The 19,862-nt window shown below is 34.8% G+C and overlaps 1 protein-coding gene across 1 annotated transcript in view; it reads right to left on the bottom strand.

Moving 5' to 3' along the window:
- Nucleotides 1-240: 240 nt before the first annotated feature.
- MLF1 (myeloid leukemia factor 1) overlaps nucleotides 241-19,862 on the bottom strand; it is a 35,169-nt gene continuing 15,547 nt past the window's right edge. Inside the window, 6 exon segments of the mRNA XM_029214845.1 lie at nucleotides 241-540; nucleotides 2,082-2,220; nucleotides 3,802-3,961; nucleotides 5,988-6,116; nucleotides 7,211-7,294; nucleotides 16,988-17,135. Of these exon segments, the coding sequence (XP_029070678.1) occupies nucleotides 435-540; nucleotides 2,082-2,220; nucleotides 3,802-3,961; nucleotides 5,988-6,116; nucleotides 7,211-7,294; nucleotides 16,988-17,135 (766 nt within the window). The 3' untranslated portion in view covers nucleotides 241-434.

The raw sequence follows: 19,862 nt of genomic DNA on the forward strand, positions 1-19,862 counted from the left end.
TATAAAATTTGAGCTAAATAATTTTAACCTTTGTTAACATCACCTTATTATAGTGTTAGTAAAAACTGAGACTATTTTTTTACAGTTTATTCTTTTAACTAATTTTATATGATAGAACAGCTAACTGTACATTCAATCTTGAATATATAGGGGAATACAGAGCCAATAGGAAAATAATTGTGAAAGCAAAATCAGCATGTGTTATGTTTTAAAGAGTGTTATAGAATGTTTAACAGCTTGCACTATTGAACATTAAAGTTTTATTCCTAAAGTAGGGACAACATAAAGCTAGCACTTCCAAGGAAATCCAGAAGAAAGTTGCTAAGAACACAGTGTTGATTTAATAACAAGCAATTGGTCTTAGGTGTATTACTCAGCACCATTACTTTCTCTGTTCAAACAACCAAAACTAAGCAAATCAAGTGCAATGCTATTTATTTTTTGTTGATTTTCACAGGTGATCCTTTGATGTTGAGTTTGTCCACATAAACATTTGATCTTCTTCCACGTTCAATGGCTGGACTTTGATGCAGTTTCTCCCTGAGAAATATACATGTGAACATTAATACCATTTTTTAAATGGTCATTAAAAAAATCAATACAAACATGATACAGACCACTGTAATTTAAGGTGAGTTTTATCTTAAAGGTTCCTTAATAGCTTTGAAAAACATATGGCAGAGTATTTCACTTAACATTTAAGAAAGCAACAGCTGCTTTCCTGAGATAGATTTAACTGTTTACCGTTGAACCATGCTGTCCAACATGGTAGCCACTAGCCACATCGTTTACATTTAAATTAATTAAAATAAAATAAAATTTAAAAATTCAGTTCCTCAGCTGCATTGTTTACATTCCAAGTGTGATTCAATAGCCACATGGGGCTACCGGCTACCATATTGGACAGTACAGATGCCTAACATTTTCATCATTGCAAAAAATCATTTCAGAAAGTTCTATTGGACAGTGCTGGTTTACAGAAAATGCCACTGATAGGCCATAAATTTATAGATCATCTATAAAGAGCATGCTTTTCTCTAACTGGGACCTGGATTTCATAGTCAAACTTAGCACTGTTAGGTTTTTATCAATAAACTTTTCAAAGTGAGACAAATATTATCTAAAATTAATATGAGAGCAAGATTTATAAAGGAAACATTGGGGCTCTAAATTCCTAAACAAGTATTTTAAAATAAAAGATGCTAGCACATGAAATTCTGCACAAGTCTTCTAATTTACTTGGTACCCACTTGTCGACCGCTGGTTCTGGGAAGGCTTCCACCTTCTGCAGCAATTCTCCACTCTCTTAGAGCCTAGAACAGATTTCTGTTTTCAGGCCAGCTGAGCCCTCTCTCTCTCGAGTCTAATTTTCAATAGGATTTAGGTAGTGTTTTCAATTGTTCCCCCAGAGTATCAAATAAAATTGTAACTCTAGAATATATACTAAATGTGTCAAAATCTCTATAATCTCTATAAAAGTGTGGTATTAGCACGTTCATATTTTGCAGCTATTCCAAACGGTAATTCCAAAGGAGGCTAAAGTTTTTGCAAAACTCTTCCAAAATATTTGATATCTAATACGGATACTGTTACATATTATACAAGGGTCTAAAAACCTTTTTACCATTAAATGCTCAATTTTGACTTGTTAGGGAAGTTTTGTTCAGCCTTTTAGCTACAGTTCCTCTCCCCTTACCATATCCCTAAACACCAGTATCTTTACCTGGTACAAAATGTATGACTCCTACTCTATCCAGATGAAAATCTGTTTCACAAGAATAACTAGATTATAGTATATTGCTTTACCTTAGGAGGATTTTAGCCCCATTGTCTAAAGCATAATTTGCTAGTGAGGTACTAGTCATATAATCCTAAAATACTATTGGTTTTCAGATACAAATTTAAATTTGTGTTGGAATACTCAGAAATAATATAAAGTTATTACATCTTTCACAAAAGATATTATTGATACAAACAACTTGGATGTTAATCAAAACTTCCCGATAACAGAGGTAAAATTACATAACTTCTCTTCTAATTTGTCTTTAAAAAACACAGCTTAGTTTAGAAATAACTTTTACCTTCTTTTAAGTTCTCGGGATCCTGAATTCTCATGACCAACGCTTCGCATCCTAGAGTTTTCTAGATTGTGCCATTGTCCCCTTGGTTGGTACTTCAGAACCTCATTTTGCCACTCATCATCAAAAGCATGAGCATCACCTACATCCAATATCAAAATAAAGGGGTAAGTATTAAGGTATCAGCTGTCAGTAATTGCCTTGCTCCCCACACATTTCACTCTAGCCCGGTGTTTCCATCAGCCTAACCTTAAAGTAGAAGCAGGAAACTGCTTCAAATAAAAAGGTCTTTGACTCAGAGTAATATTTCCTTTTCTCTTTGTTCCTCTCCTATTCCTGTTGATAATTTGGTTATGGATGATCTGGTTTTTCACACACCTGCCTGGATATCACATTACTTATCCAATGGACCCCATGACCCAGCGACACTAACAGGCTTTCTTCCTGGGTCATCTCATGGTGATGCTACTCTTCCTCTTACTGGGAGGACACTCCTCCTGTGCCTAGCACTTCCTGTCCTCAGTTTGGCCTCACAAGCTTCTTTTTCAATTTCCTGAGACAGATTACTCATCTGACAGTTCATGTTGTTATGAAGAAGGTAATCTCAATTCCATAATAACAAAAAGTAAATGATAATACGTGTTCTTTCAGATTGCCTTTATAATAATGTGTTACTTTACTAAAATTTTCTTCAGTATGTTCATTATTGTGAAGTACTCTGTATATATTTAAATATGGCCAAATTACAAAGGTTAAAATTAAAGAGAGGTTAAGATATTGTGGCTTCCATCTCATTGCATAAGAATAATTTTATCCAGCTCCAAGAGAATTTCTTTTTCTAAAATCATATAATTTAAACCCTTTACTATGATAAAACATTTTTATTCAAAATACTTTCTAAAAACAGGAAATGAATACAGCTTAAAAACTATAATGAAAAAAGTTAGGAAGTCTTAAATGAGTTGAAGAATGAATATAAAATCTAAGAAATGGAAAGATTTGCTTGATATATATGTGATTTATTATCTAACAACACCAGAAATTTAAATCTTATCTATACAAAAGCCTAAGTGCTCCACAATACAGAATAGTTGAAATAAATTATGGCCAATTCATGATAAAACTTTTAGGTAACCATCTAGGATGTTTCTGAAAAGTAACATCATAGGTGACTCTTCACAATTATAGTGGGGAATTAAAATAAGCACAATATAAACTATATAGATAGTAAAATACAAATTTTGAAAAACAGTATGTGTGATTGTATGTTTATATATATCAATACATAAAACTATTAGGAAGAAATACACTAAAACATTAATAGTAGTTATTTGGGGTTGGAGTTATGAATAATTTTAATTTTCTTTATACTTTTTTATACTTTTCGAATGTACTTCTTTGATATCAGAAATAAATAAAAACTCGATTTCCTACTGATAGTCTTACTAAAAAACAATTCAAAAGATTCCATTTTCCAAGTATAAAATAAAAAAATAAATGATACTCAACATTAACAAAAATCACTATAAAAAACAGATCTACAATGAAACACTGAAACCACAATTTTATTACTATTTTGATAACATATTCTTTACATTTACAATTCATAAACTGTGTGAAACATCATATAAAATGTTTCTATAAAAAATATTCACCAAGTTCTATGGGTACAGCTGCTATTTTAACTTTGAGAGGAAGAATGCTATTTTCTCTGATAACTTACTTTCATTCATATTGATGAACTCTTGATTGACCTCTTCATCTCCAGTCTTCTTGTTCTTTGACTTTTTAATGACATGAGCTCGGTCACGGAGGTGATGACCAACAGCCATTTTTTCTAGTCCACTCTCAGAATCTCTCAGTGCTCTCCTAGTTTCCTTTACCTGTGAAAATGATGAAAATAAAAATTATTATTTAAATAAATATAGACTATAAACTCCTCAGAACCTGTTTACCTATAGAGGTAAGAATATAAATCTACTGCTCTAAAAATAATGGGTACTCAGTTCCACTACCAACTTGTAGTAAAATTATGGTAATAGTTCTCTGATATTTCCTGAACGGCTTACAATTAAAATGTCTAGGACAAACAGAACCAATATAATTATTAAAACAAAGGATAACTTAATTATATTAAACTTAGTGCCTTCAACACTGTCCTTGACAATTAATAGATGGGAGTACATACTAGCATTCCTACAAGAAAGGGCAACTAATTATTCAGCACTCGTGAAATGACTTATATATTCTATTTTCATTTAAGTCACCCATTAGACAGGCAAACCCAAATTTTCTTTACTATAAGTACTAACAAGGAAGTGGAGAAATGGGAACTCATACCAAAGTCTGTGGGAGCTAATCGTCTCAATCACTGTGTGATAATAACTTGGTGATTTCTAGGTAAGGATGAAGACACACGTCTCCTCCGATCCAACAATAGCATTCCTAGCTCTTTTGCACGAGCAGACAGGTATAAAGATGAATAGGTGAAAAATTATAAACACCTAATATCTATCAATAGAAAAATAGATTAAAAAACTGTGGTATAGGGCTTCCCTGGTGGCGCAGTCGTTGGGAGTCCGCCTGCTGATGCAGGGGACACGGGTTCATGCCCCGATCCGGGAGGATCCCACATGCCGCGGAGCGGCTGGGCCCGTGAGCCACGGCCGCTGAGCCTGCGTGTCCGGAGCCTGTGCTCCACAACGGGAGAGGCCACAACAGTGAGAGGCCCGCGTACCGCAAACAAAACAAAACAAAACAAAAAAAACTGTGGTATATTCATATTTTAGACATTTATATAGAAGTTAAAATAAGAAATCAGAGCTACACATATCAACTTGAATAAATCTCAGAAGCAATTACTGAGCAAAGTCAAGCTGCAGAGGACACGTGCAGTATGAAACCATTTATACAAAGTTTAGAAACCTGTAAAATAATTCACTGTATTGTATATGAAGCATACATAAGTAATAAAATTATAAAAGCATGCATGAAAATGATAAATTCCAGGTACAGGCATACCTTAGAGATACTGCGGGATCTGTTCTGGACCACCGCAATGAAGGGAATATTGCAATAAAGTGAGTCACATGATTCTTTTGGTTTCTCAGTGCACATAAAAGTTATGTTTATACTATACTGTAGTTATTAAGTGTGCAGTAGCATTATGTCTAAAAATGCAATGTACATACCTTAATTTAATAACACTGTATTGCTAAAAATTGCTATCATCTGACAACACAGGGTTGCCACAAACCTTTAGTTTGTTAAAAACACAATTTATCTGTGAAGTGCAATAAAGTGAAGCCCAATAAAACGAGGTATGCCTGTATAAGAAAATGGTTGTCTTTGGGGGACAGAGAAAGGGAAAAGGAGGAGGAGGGAGGAGTATATTGGAAGCTTTAACTGAATCTGTAACATCTTTGCTTAAAAAGGAAGCAAAACAAGAGACAACTTAAATAGAGAAAAGTGTTAATGATTTGACTAAACTGGATTGAAGGAGTATGGGGTACTTATATTATTCTCTATGTCCTTTCTGTATACTTGAAATATTTTATAAGTTAAAAAATTCATTTACTTCAAATAGAAACTAAAAGTAGACATTTATTTCATGAAACAAAGACTTCTTATAGTGTCTACTTACTTTGTCAACATGTAAAGCTAATAAACATCCATGGATATTAACATGAAAAAAGGCACCTGGGGCAGGGATGGAGGTAGGTGGGGGAGACAAAGAATGCCTCAAAATAAATACATAAATACAGTTAGTTTTATTGCTTTTCACACTGACCTGTGTTTTCTCCCCCCATCCCTTCCCCTGACCAGTACCAGGTCAAATTTTAATAGTTAAAATTTGATATAGGTGATCTATGATTCCACAACTTTATGAAGTTCCAAGAAAATACTTACTCCTCCTGGAGCCCTGCGGGTTTGAGTTGAGGCCTGGAAAACCTTTGGTGGTTCATCTCCTACTTTGGAATAAGTCATAACTGAGGAAGAACTAAACGAATGTCCATTTGGATCCGTTGAAAGGTGACCCTAGAGGTAAATATAAATTGTAAATCCAGTGAGTTCAGTCAAATACAAAGAAATAATGTCAAAGGATTCAAATTAAGTAACAACACTAGCTAGAAGTTCTACTAAAGATAGTATATATGATCAGTATGATGTCCAAATGGTACCCCCATGAAGGCACTAACCTCCTTCCATTTTAGGTACCAATTCACACTCTCCTTGTAAGGAATAATAAATAATAAGTGATTCATTTAGAAATTCTCAAATCTTTGAGGTCAAAGGCTTGTGGCTTAAATTTATAGATGCCGTACCCTGAAGCATGTAATACTTTTATAGTCAGTGGTTGACTTTTGTGTGCAATTTTGCCAATGTTGAGCCAATCAGCCATATGCCAAGAAGTTTTATACCTTCTGTGGGTACCAACTGCTACATTTCTAAAATCATTAATAATGTCCTAGATTTGGACATTCTGAAATGATCCTTAGATTTCAAACTGGATGACTAAAATAATATGGGTGGTCTTCATACTGAATCGAGTTATTTTGATTAATATCATGAGTAGAAAAGTAAGAGTATTAGTACTAGTTTATAAGTGTTTGGACTGTATGAATCTAATCCAGTACCTAAACATCATTCCTGAAATTTCTATTTTCAGAGTTATTTTTTAACACTAAAACTTAATTTCTTAGATGCTACAAATCTTTTTAAGTAGACAAGTTATACATAATAAAAAAATCTAAATTCATATAAAACATTCATTTACAATAGTGATCTTCAGCAGAATAAATGTTTTTGAAGTTGAATGTTTTTATTTTGAAAGTTTAATTAACGCTGCTTTTCAAACTTGCAGGTTCTGAGATCATTTTAGTAGGTTGTGACCAGGGTTTTTAAAATATGAAGTAAAATAGAAAATATCAGCACATGCTGTAAACAGTATGATTATTTTCTCATGAAATTTTTATTTCAGGTGTAAAATATATACAGTACACAAGTACTGTCATGATGTAAGATATATTTTTCAATCACTGTGGACCATGGTTAGAAAAAGGCTGAAAGCCACTATAATATAGGATACCAATAACTGAAAATAACATTCTCATCAATCTTCTAGTACTTACAAAGTTTCTTTGTAATTCCTGCATGCTGTTTCGCATATTTAACATCATTCGGTCCATTGCCTGAAAAGGGTTGACATCTGTACACTATAGGATATTAGGAAGTATGTTATTAACTATAAGCACAACACAAAGGAAGCAAATCAACATTCCCAAAACAGCTGAAATTTTTTTTTTTGATTTTTGCTGTGGGGTCTCATGCAGTGATCGACCAGGCAAAGATAATTATAAGGACTATATAATGAAAGTGATTTGTTAAAGAAGAATTTGAAGCATACACAATCCTAAACAGCCAACATACAAATGGTTAGGGAGTTGTAACACTATAAATACATGCATACATACATGTGTATATATCCACACATATATACATGCAAGAACATATAAATACACACACATAAAATTCAACTTGCTCATAACATAATCTGGTTAATATTTAAATACTGAGCGGTGTATCCTTGGCTGTGGGACAGCTCTAGCATAGACTAGTCTTCCAATTTTTCCTTCTTCCTTCTGGATATCCTACCAGGCAAATAAATAAAACCCAAGTATAAGATGACAGTGTTCCTTCCAGCAGTCCAACATGGGTGATAGAAGCTGCCTCTGGAGTAATCAGTCCTCCTTTCCATCAGACTTGGACCCAAGTGATATACGTTGATTCACTCCACTAACAGTCCTTGGATTTGCTGCCTACCACTCCAGCTCAGTAGGGCATACACTTGAAGCATGAGGTATGCTCATTTATTTATTTATTTATTTAATTTATTTATTTTAATAGACCTTTATTGGAGTATAATTGTTTCACAATACTGTGTTAGTTTCTGTTGTCCAACAAAGTGAATCAGCCATATGCATACACATATCCCCACATCCCCTCCCTCTTGAGCCTCCCTCCCACCCTCCCTATCCCACCCCTCTAGGTGGTCACAAAGCACTGAGCTGACCTCCCTGTGCTATGCTGCTGCTTCCCACTAGCTATGTATTTTATTTACATTTGGTCGTGTACAAATGTCGATGCTACTCTCACTTCGCTCCAGCTTCCCCCTCCCACCTCGTGTCCTCAAGTCCATTCTCTATGTCTACGTCTTTATTCCTGCCCTGCCACTAGGTTCATCAGTACTATTTTTTTTTTTTAGATTCCATATATATGTGTTAGCATACCGTATTTGTTTTTCTCTTTGTGACTTCACTCTGTATGACAGACTCTAGGTCCATCCACCTCACTACAAGTAACTCAATTTTGTTTCTTTTTATGGCTGAGTAATATTCCATTGTATATATGTGCCACATCTTCTTTATCCATTCATCTATCGATGGACGTTTAGGTTGCTTCCATGTCCTGGCTATTGTAAATAGTACTGCAATGAACGTTGTGGTACATGTCTCTTTTTGAATTATGGTTTTCTCAGGGTATATGCCCACGAGTGGGATTGCTGGGTCATATGGGGGTTCTATTTTTAGTTTTTTAAGGAACCTCCATACTGTTCTCCATAGTGGTTGTATCAATTTACATTCCCACCAACAGTGCAGGAGGGTTCCCTTTTCACCACACCCTTTCCAGCATTTATTGTTTCTAGATTTTTTGATAATGGCTATTCTGATCAGTGTGAGGTGATACCTCATTGCAGTTTTGATTTGCATTTCTCTAATAATTAGGTGATGTTGAGCAACTTTTCATGTGACTCTTGGCCATCTGTATGTCTTCTTTGGTGAAATGTCTATTTAGGTCTTCCGCCCATTTTTTAATTGGATTGTTTGTTTTTTGATATGGAGTTCCATGAGCTGTTTGTATATTTTGGAGATTAATCCTTTGTTGTTTCATTTGCAAATATTTTCTCCCATTCTGAGGGTTGTCTTTTGGTCTTGTTTATGGTTTCCTTTGCTGTGCAAAAGCTTTTATGTTTAATTAGGTACCATTTGTTTATTTTTGTTTTTATTTTCATTACTCTAGGAGGTGGGTCAGAAGAGACCTTGCTGTGGTTTATGTCAAACCACATATATGGTTTGTGTTTTCCTATGTTTTCCTCTAAGAGTTTTATAGTGTTTGGTCTTACATTTAGGTCTTTAATCCATTTGAAGTTTATTTTTGTGTATGGTGTTAGGGAATGTTCTAATTTCATTCTTTTACATGTAGCTGTCCAGTTTTCCCAGCACCACTTATTGAAGAGACTGTCTTTTCTCCATTGTATGTTCTTGCCTTCTTTGTCATAAATTAGGTGACCATATGTGCATGGGTTTACCTCTGAGCTTTCTATCCTGTACCATTGATCTATATTTCTGTTTTTGTGCCAGTACCATACTATCTTGATTACTGTAGCTTTGTAGTATAGTTTGAAGCTGGGGAGCCTGATGCCTCCAGAGGTATGCTCCTTTAGAAGAACAGTTAAGAATTCCTCCAGAACCGTAGTTTCTTAGCCAGGAGTGATTTTGATCCCAGGGGGACATTTGGCAATAATTATACTCATTTTTGTTTGCCACAGCTGGGGAGGGTATATGACCGGCATCTAGTGGTAGAGGCAAGGGATTCTGCTAAACATCCTACAAAGCATAGGACAGCTCCCAAGAACAAGAATTATCCAGCCCAACATGAAAGTAGTGGTGTCAAGCCTGCAAAACTCTGCTCTAGAAAGATCTGCTATTGATTTTGGGTTTCATCACTGGAACAATCACCAGGAATCAAAAAGTGAAGCACATATTCTAGTGTGTCACCCAAAGCATCATCTACTATTATAAGGAGTGTTTAGTTCAAGGAACTCCCCTGCTCAAGCAGGAGGAGTGTTTTGAATCCTGTAAGGCACTGTTATTCAATGCTGGTATTTCAGCCCTTCTGGATACTCTTTTGCTTTGTGCCAAGCTGGGACTCAGTAAAGAATCATCAAAGGCCTGTTTATGTCTCTGCCTTCTACTGGGTTTTTATTGCTAGTTACAATAGGAAATAGATGAAAAAAGCAAATTCCTTTTTAGAATCTGCACTTAGCACAGTAGGGAACAACAAAGACACATTTAGGAGATACTGATTCATCTTTAGGATGCAAAGGAGTACAATAGAATTAATCTGCATTTCAGAGATTCAACACAATTAGGAAATGTTGTGAATTTTTTGCTTCAACATTAGGTTGAGAATCAAGGCTGTATAAGAGAGAACAATTCAAGAGAGACAGAAGGGCTGGCCTAAGGAAGGAGAGGAGGAGGAGGAGGAGGAGAAAAAGATCCGATGTTTGGGGTATATTCTGTCTCTTATCAATTCACTATCAAATCAGCCATCGAAAGATGTATCTGTACTTGCTATGGGGTGGCCCAACGCCTTGACAAAAAAGTGGAGCTACAAATTAGAGCGGAGATTCCAGTGGGCTTTTGAGGCCTTCAGGAACTCTGTACAGCTGCTCTTCTCTGCCTAGAATGTTTTCTCCCGACTCTCAGTATAGTTTCTTCTAATCATTCAAGTATCACCTCCTTAAGAAGCCCACCTGTCTAATCTCCGCCTCACATCCACCTGTCACTATATCATTACTCCATCTCCTTCAGAGTACTTTGACGATCTGAAATTATTTTGTTGTTTATTGTCTGTCTTCCCACTCTGTAAAAATAATCTCTGTGAAGGCAGGGCTATATTCTCTGTCTTACTCACTACTAATTCCCAATACTTTAAAAACAACTCCTGGCACATAGGAGGGCTCAATAAATATTTGCTGAATGAATGAACTAATTATCTCTAATTAGTTAACTAATTAGCTCAGCTCAAACCCATATATCCAACTGTTTACCAGATAAATCCCACCTGGACGGCCTACAGATGCCTCAAATGCAAAACACCCAGAATTGAAATGACCTTTCTGAACACCCCTGCCCTCATACCTGCACTGCATCAATGCTCTGTTCCTAGCTCAGTGGCATTCCCATCTACCTAATTCCTCATGCCACGAAAATAAGCATAATACTTCCCTTCTCCCTCTCTACTGATCCATCAACCCAATTTATCAACAAGTTCTATCCATTCACCTATTTAACTCTTTCTCAAAGGAGATTATTTCTCTTTATCACCACAGCTATTACCTGAGTAGAAGCTATCACTAATACTTCCCAGCCTCCTAGTCTCCCTGTCTCCACTGTGATCCCTTCTAATCTCTCTCCTCCCTGCAGGCACAATGATCTTTAAAAAATGAGAACCTGGGGGCTTCCCTGGTGGCGCAGTGGTTGAGAGCCCGCCTGCCAATGCAGGGGACACGGATTTGTGCCCCGGTCCGGGAAGATCCCACATGCCACGGAGTGGCTGGGCCCGAGAGCCATGGTCGCTGAGCCTGTGCGTCTGGAGCCTGTGCTCCACAGCGGGAGAGGCCACAACAGTGAGAGGCCCGCGTACCGCAAAAAAAAAAAAAAAAATGAGAACCTGATTCTACTACTGTTTTGATGAAAATTCATCAATTGCTCCCCCTGCTCTTAAGATAATGTCCACAATCCTTACCAGGGCCAAAAGAAGTCCCCCTGGTTACCTCTCCATCCTCATCTATACACACTCTCCAACTCACATCCTAGGGCCAAATGACCCTAAACATCTTTGGGCTCCCTAGCCTCTAGGTTTTTGCACATGCTGTTTCCTCTGTGTTGAGCACTCTTCTTCTCCCCTCCCAGATTTTCCTGGCTAACTCTTATTAATCCTTAAGGTTCAGGAAGTGTTCTCTAGTTGACCTCCACTCCACCATCCCAAAAGGTCTGGGCTACAGGCTTTTTTCTGCCTGTGCTCCCACAGCATGCTGAACTTCCTGATCATTTTTACTGATAACTCTGTGCTATAGCTGTTTTTTTTTTCCTTCATCACTTGTCCCACTAAAAACTCTGGTCAGGAAGGACAAATGTTATATGTCAAACTTTAAGGAGAGAAATGGCTGAAGTCTAGCACAAGAGAATAAAAAAACTTTTTCATGAGAGCATAGGTGCGTCCATAGGAAATGTTCCAAGGTGATGCTGTTCTCTGTTACTCCTCAGATTGCCTTTAATGTGTTAGAAGCTAGAGCCACAGAAAACAGGACCAAAGGCCTGGAGAAACAGGGGTGGGAGAAAAGCTGGTTGCAGAGTAGCCATGCTTGAACATGGGAAAGGAAACGCATGAATGAATTGGCAATAGAGCCCTAGAGAAAGCAGCCAATCTGAGCTTTTCCAGATGTGCTTGTCTATCTACAGTTTGGTGGTTTTTCACCTTTTGAAAAGTCTTCATAAGCTTGGGGAAGTTTCCAACTTTTAAACACAACTGTGGGGATCCCTTTTGCAAATCAAGTGAGTAGTCATCAACTAAAATGTACTATTTCTTTTGGAAAACTGATTTTATTATGTTGATATTACTTACTTCACAAAACACAGGCCAAAACACTCTAAGATAAATTTAACACATGACACAAGTTTTCAGTAACAAATGCTAAAAAGCCATTATGAAATTGGGCATGCCAATTCAGTTTGCTTGAGTTAATGAAAAATAAATATTTGTCAGAAAATATTGCTCAAATGGTTTGTGTCTTATATGAACCATACTAACAAAACTGCCAAAAGGCACAAGAGAACTCATCACCTAGAAAAAAATCCAATTAATTTTGGTTATGATATTTATTATATAACAATCTCTGAAAAAGAGAGAAATGCACTGCATAATCACACAGTTCAGAGCTAACCAAATTACAGAACCTTTTAATCAAAAAGAATTCAACATATATTTTTAAAGTTATCTGCTTATTATTCATTGTAGAGCCAGACAGGATCCTGGCAGGCAAATAGAGAGACCATATATCACTTTTAAATAAGACTACTCTAGTATTTGTTAAAGGAAGTTGAAAGAGAAAGTATTTGCTATGGATTGAGACAAACATTTCTCAAAGGAAATGCAAATTCACACCAAAATTAACACATAAGGTACAATGATTAAGATTATATCATCTTTCCTTTGTTCAACTATTCCATATTTTTAAAAAAATCAGTTAATCTTTCCTTTAACCTGTTAAAAATCAAAAGTATCTAAATTAATAACATTTCAAAAAATTAGTAGAGATATTCGGCCAAAAATTTAATGAATACCTCCTAAGAACTAATTTATGGAATAAGTAATATGGACTTCAGAAAGGATCACACATAGATATTTAAAGATATTTGGAGTCTTCGATAGGAGAAAGAACATTAAGTATAATAGATAGAATAATCAAAATTAATAGTTCATAAATTATATTTCTCAATAGGTACAGATGAATGAAAATAAATTTTTAGATTCGTATACAAATTAAAAACTTTCATTACTTGTAAGTTTTAAATGTTGAAAATAAATTTTGAATTTCTTGGTAAAAGGTATATATAAAGTTTTACCATTATTCTGTGATAATTTTCTCCCTGTGTAAGTTATGACAAAAAAACTAGAGAAAACTGTGTTTATATTCAATTTTATAAGTTATATCAGTTGATATATACTTATACTGTATATGTAGAACAGTAATCTCCAAAGTGTATTGATGTACCAGTAAAATTCCTCTTTCTGTTTCTTTTTACTGAAAGGAAAAACAGATTTTACATTGACTCTGGCACCATCTCTCAATCTAATTGTCAAATGGTCACATGTCATATCTTGAATTATAAACTGCCTAATTAAATAAATTTACAGGTTAAATTATAGTTTTAAACAAACCAATCCTCTCAAAATGGACAACTGGCTTAAAAGTATCCCAATAAAGAAATCATGAACTGAAGAAAATGCTAATAGTACAAACACAGGAAAGCAGCAAAGCTGATGCTTCTTCTACTTCTGTAGGTGTCTCTGTTTTCCCTCCTAATAGGGCTGTTAAAGATGACAAACGTCAAGAAATGGGCCAAAAATAAAGAAAAAAGTTATCAAGTGTCTATTTGAAATATAAATTTTCATCCACTATGCTTAAAAGCATCAGCATATGGCTCGCTACTTAATCAAAATACTCATTTTAAAATTTATGACTTCATAAAAAGAGAATAAAAAGTTTGTGTAAACTGTTAATAAAAGTTCAAATAGAACAGCCAGCATGCTCAAAAAGTCTACTGTTTTCTTCACTGTGCTCTTTTCAAACTAGGCAGCCATCTTTTTCATCTTTTGCAGTCAATTTCTAACTTCTGTTTCTACTTTCACATCTAGTTATGAGACACTGACTTAGAAAAGTCAAGTTAGGATACAGGCCTTCTGTTGCTACTGTTGTTTGTTTGTTTTTGTTTTCTTTTAATTAATTTATTTAGTTTTGCTATTACATAACTCTTTCATACTGAGACATAAATATGTCAAATGTATCACACCCTAGGGAAAAAAAGGTGAGCCATATCTCACCAGTATAAATTATAATGTACCAGGAAAGAAAAAGTGTTTTGGCTAAAAGAGAAGCTGAATGTTCCTTGTAAAACTGGATGAAATTTCTATATTTAAAAATTACTACTGCCCTTCAACTGCCCTAGGACAGTGCTCAGTACTCTTGGTTGGCAAAGAGTTTTCATAGTTTGAACAAGAAAAAAACCCACTGGTGTTAGCTTTCTAAGACAGTTGATACAATATAATGTAACTGAAGAAGAATGTATACTACTTGATTTTAGATGGGAGAGGCAACTAAATACTACCTAGCAGTATTGACTATATAAAAAGTTATAAAACTCAAAGTTTTATGAAATGGTTTTGTCTAAATCTGATATAGTAAAAATTACCATTTACTTTTTATTTAATAGGTAGATGAGTACTGCAGTTTTTCTTGGGAAAATGTTTAAAGAGATTTTTATTAAATTAAAACATAAGACGATAGGTTCACATATAGGTGATTAGTGTACTTTACTCAGCATTGGTTTAAAAAAAAGCTAAAAGCTTTCCAGTCTATTTGAATATCATCATGCTCTCCATTAAGGTAGCCAATAGCCACGTGTGGCTATTTAAAATTAGTTTTAAAATAATTAGAATTTAATTAAAAATTCAGTAGCACTAGGCACATTTCAAGTGCTCGATAGCCATATGTGGCTAACCACACTGAACAGGGCAGATTTAGAACATTTGCATCGTCCAGAATGTTCTATTGGATAATGCTACAGACTTTAGCCTACATCTATGATTAACAATCTTACACAAAAGTTAATTTATGTCACTATAAACCAGACAAGGTAGCAACTATTTTAGTTTTTCATTCAAATGTTGTTCTTGGCCTTCCTTTATATTCAGAGTTGTTTTCCTGCTTGACTTTCCTTATTCAATCATCATATTTATGCAACCATATTACTTCAGCTGTGTAGGTGTTTTTGGTTCCCCAAAACTTGATTTCAAGCCACATTGGCAAGGTAAATATGAGGCAAGCTAAAATACAAATAGTTCTAAATTATGAATCGTATAAGCTACAGTTTCACAGAAATTTATCTCTTTATTTGGTTCCATATATTTCTTATTCCAGCTCATTAAACATTCCGATGTTTTAAGCACAAGTACCCAGGAAAGAAACATTTACTTCTACTTCCAATGGATGACCAGCAGAGTTACAGCTTAGGCATCCTCAATAAGAACTTTATAGCTGAATTATAAACAGATCTCCTTTCTATGCTTACAAGGGAATAAAATTGTCACTTCTTTTTCTACAAAGGCTACGAGTAGCTCATTTATGCACGTAAATACAAAGCACTATGTACAGCCCTACTCTTTCTTTGCTGTGGTTATAGCAGATATATAAAATGCTTCAATGCTCATGTGAAAGATAAAATTTCAGAATGTCATATTTGATTTTTCTGCTCTCTTTGACAATTTTTTCCTTTGACCTTAATTTTCAACTTTTATGGAAATTTATAGCCCTAACAGTAAAAAATATATATAATGATACCACATTAACTAATTTAAAAAATAACTGGAATGTAATTAATATATATATATTGGAATAATATGTATGGGAAAAAGAAGGTGAAGATTACTTTCATTTAAATGGCAAATGCAATGTTATCCATCAAACGTCTTAGGAGTATTTGAAACATTTTGCTCTATTTAAGACCACTGCAAATAGAAAATACGAAAACGTTTTCCTGGAAGATTTGGGAAGTTTCCCAACTGACCAATTCAAAATGTTTACTGAGTTCCAAATATCTACATTTCTATTGCAGAGATTTATCTTTTAGAAAGAAACTCCTGTGGATTTGTTGTTCTAGAACTGCCATTCCTGAGGCTGAAGAAGCAATAGAAATAAGCAGAAAAGAAGATACTTAAGGTATATAAATATCCTGTTTTTTTGGTTTTTTTTTTTTTGAGTTGAGTATGTTTGTAACCTTTTAGTTTTGCTCTCAGACAAGACTTCTGAATATATATTGTAGTTTTGCAAGGCTTTTGAATACAATTAAAAGTTAATCTCAGTTTTGAAGGTCCAAGGTAGCCACGCAGAAGACTGGTTTTTCCTGGTCCAATAGAGATAAAGCATTATACTATCATTTTTTATTTTAAAGTGGGAAAAAAAAGTGTTGTATGCAATGATATTTCCTTGCCTGTTCTAATGTAAGACATGGGAGTAAATGATGAGGTGAGGAAAAAACTATATACATATGGAAAACAATGTTTTAAGTTTGGCTTGTAATATATAACTTTATGGTGCTAGAAGTTTTAGTAGCACAGTGGAATTCTATACAATTAACAATTCATTGTTAAAGAACTCAGGTTTCCAACTGGTCCCTCCTTTTACATAAGTTATTTCTATAACATAAATATTAGTCATATCCTGTTGTCAGAGATATATTCTTCTGTAATACTTTTCTTTACTAACTTTAAAATAAAGAACTTACAGTCAAGGAATTTTCTCCATCCTCATGTCCCGTATGGTTACGAGCTCTTCCTCTGCCATCAGAGATGCTGAACAGGTCTCTTCCAAAAGGTTCAGAAAGATTTCTCATCATCTGTCGCATGCTTTCTTGGTGTGCCATAAAAGACTCACTGTTGAAAATACATATAATCATGTAAGAGTAAGTGTTGGAATTTAAATAGTAAGTAGGCAGCTTAATACCACAAAGAATGATTTTGGGCTAATATGCTTGTTAGAGAGACAAAAGAAGCGTTTAGGAGAATAGAATTATCTCATAAAGACCCACTATTCATGAATACAAAACCTGTTGTTTGCTATCTACCATAATTCACTTATGTATAATAGTAAAAATATACCTTTATTTATCTCATTGTACGAAATTGATAAACACAAAGTAACACATCTCAGGTAGCTTAAGCCAGCACTAAAGGAAATGGCAAAAAAGGACTGAAAAATATTGCTACTAGGTAGAGGCCACTTTGGGCAGTCTACATACATTCTAGTGAGAGCTAATAAAGAATGCTGGCTTGTTTATTTTTTAACTCTTATTTATTAAATATGAGCATTGAGAACTATAGCTATGTTATGAATACCATAAAAGATAAAACATTATTTTTTTAAAAACAGTGCTTTTTTTGTCTTAATGTTATGGAGTTGTAAGAGTTCTTTATATATTCTAGACATCAGGTTTTTATTATATATGTCTTGTAACTACTTTTTCCCCCAATCTTGGACTTGCCTTTTCATTTTCTTAACTTACTTAACTTACATTTTCAGCTTACTGAGCCACACAGCCAGGATCCTTTGTTAGGTCTTCAGTTTTCATCAGACTATGAACTTTGCATGGAAATTTTATTTCTGACTTAGTTTTCTATCTCTGCCTTTCATGTTTAACTAACTCCAACTCCTGTGACATTTTACATATCTCCATAAGCGTCTTTTGTTTTTAGAGGATGAGGAATAAGTAGAATTTAAAACATGAAGGGAAGAATTGTAATAGAAAGTCAGAAGTGGACAATCTGAGGGGAGTAGCGTATAAAAGAGTAAATTGTGTTGATTATTCTACCGTACCTTCTAAATTTCCTGTCTTAAAGTTAAAAGGCTTCCATTTTTATTTTACATCTTCTAACATGGGAGATTTATTTGTAGTTTTCTTTTTTTTTTTTACAAAATGTTCTAATATTACTGAATTCAGTTAGGTATATTATAAACTTGATTATCTAGTCTCTGATGAACCAATGAACTCACTAATTTATATGTGTGGTACCCAGCTTCTAAGATGGCCCCAATGATCACCACTCCCTGGTATTCATGCCCTCATGTAAACCCTTCCTCCCCTTAAGTATGGCTGGACTTACAGCCTTGCTTCTAATAGAATATAAGTGATGGGATGTCAATTCCAAACTTAGGTTTTTAAAAAGACTGTGGCTTCTGCTTGTGTGCTCTCTTAGCATGATGGCTCACTCTGCAGGAAGCAGCTGCCACACTATGAGGCAGCCCTGTGGGGAGGCCCACATGAGTGAGCTTAGGGGCAGGTTTTTGAGACCAGCCAACAGCCACGTGAAGGAACTTGGAAGTATATTCTCCGTCAGTCAAGCCTTAAGATGACGACAGCCTTGACTCACAACTTGACTGCAGCCTAACAGGGCCCGAGTTGGCACCACTAAGCTGCTCCTAGATTCCTAACCAACAGAAGTTATGACATAATCAATGTTTGTTTTAAGCTGCAATAGATAACTAATACATATTACATCCCAAAGAGCAGTGTATAACACATTTAAAACTGCCCTTATTCTGTCAATTTTGGTAGTTTCATCTAATGACTGGGAAGGAAATGAATACAAATCTATAAAAATAAGTAGGTCTGTTCCTGCATCATGAGAAAATGTTTTATAGATTTTCACCAAGTTTTGAGAATATGTTTGGGATGGTATGAATATATATATAAGCTTCTATGGCATAAAACAAACCTCAATTGAGGGTGGTGTTTCTTAGATAGGTTTCTTAGATAGGTGGTCTTACTCTAGAGCAGTTGAAACTGAGGTACAAGAAGCCACGGAACTTGTATTCTATTTATTCCTCATCTTCTAAAAACAAAAGACGCTTATGGAGATATGTAAAATGTCATAGGAGTTGGAGTTAGTTAAAGATGAAAGGCAGAGGTAGAAAACTAAGTCAGAAATAAAATTTCCATGCAAAGGTCATAGTCTGGTGAAAACTGAAGACCTAACAAAGGATCCTGGCTGTGTGGCTCAGTAAGCTGATGTTAAGAAAATGAAAAGGCAAGTCCAAGATTGAGGGAAAAAGTAGTTACAAGACATATATAATAAAAGCCTGATGTCTAGAATATATAAAGAACCCTCACAACTCCATAACATTAAGACAAAAAAAACCTGTTTTTTAAAAAATAATGTTTTATCTTTTATGGTATTCATAACATAGCTATGGTTCTCAATGCTCATATTTAATAAATAAGAGTCAATCAAAGGTCACTAAGGAAGAAGTTCGGAACTACAGGTACTGACTGCAACGGAAATGCTTCTCTATGTAGCATGCTCCCAGGTGAATGGAAACTTTATTTAAGAACAGTAAGCAACTCTCCCAAGAAATGGTGGCTAGACAATATGATATACAGGTTCAAGTTCAACAAATGTTTATTTTGTATATTGTGCATCAAGCATAAAGGTTGATTACTGGTCTGGAGGAACTTCTGGTCTGACAGAGAAGTGAGACTTTATGTTTTAAAATTAAGATTTTAAAACTTAGATATTATATTAGTTTACTATTGCTTCTGTAACAAGTCACCACAAATTTAGTGACTTAAAACAACACAAATTAATTTTCTTACAGTTCTGGAA

Source organism: Monodon monoceros, unplaced genomic scaffold (assembly GCF_005190385.1).
Source record: "Monodon monoceros isolate NGI ecotype Baffin Bay Population unplaced genomic scaffold, NGI_Narwhal_1 Super_Scaffold_11, whole genome shotgun sequence".
Taxonomy (NCBI): Eukaryota; Metazoa; Chordata; class Mammalia; order Artiodactyla; family Monodontidae; genus Monodon; species Monodon monoceros.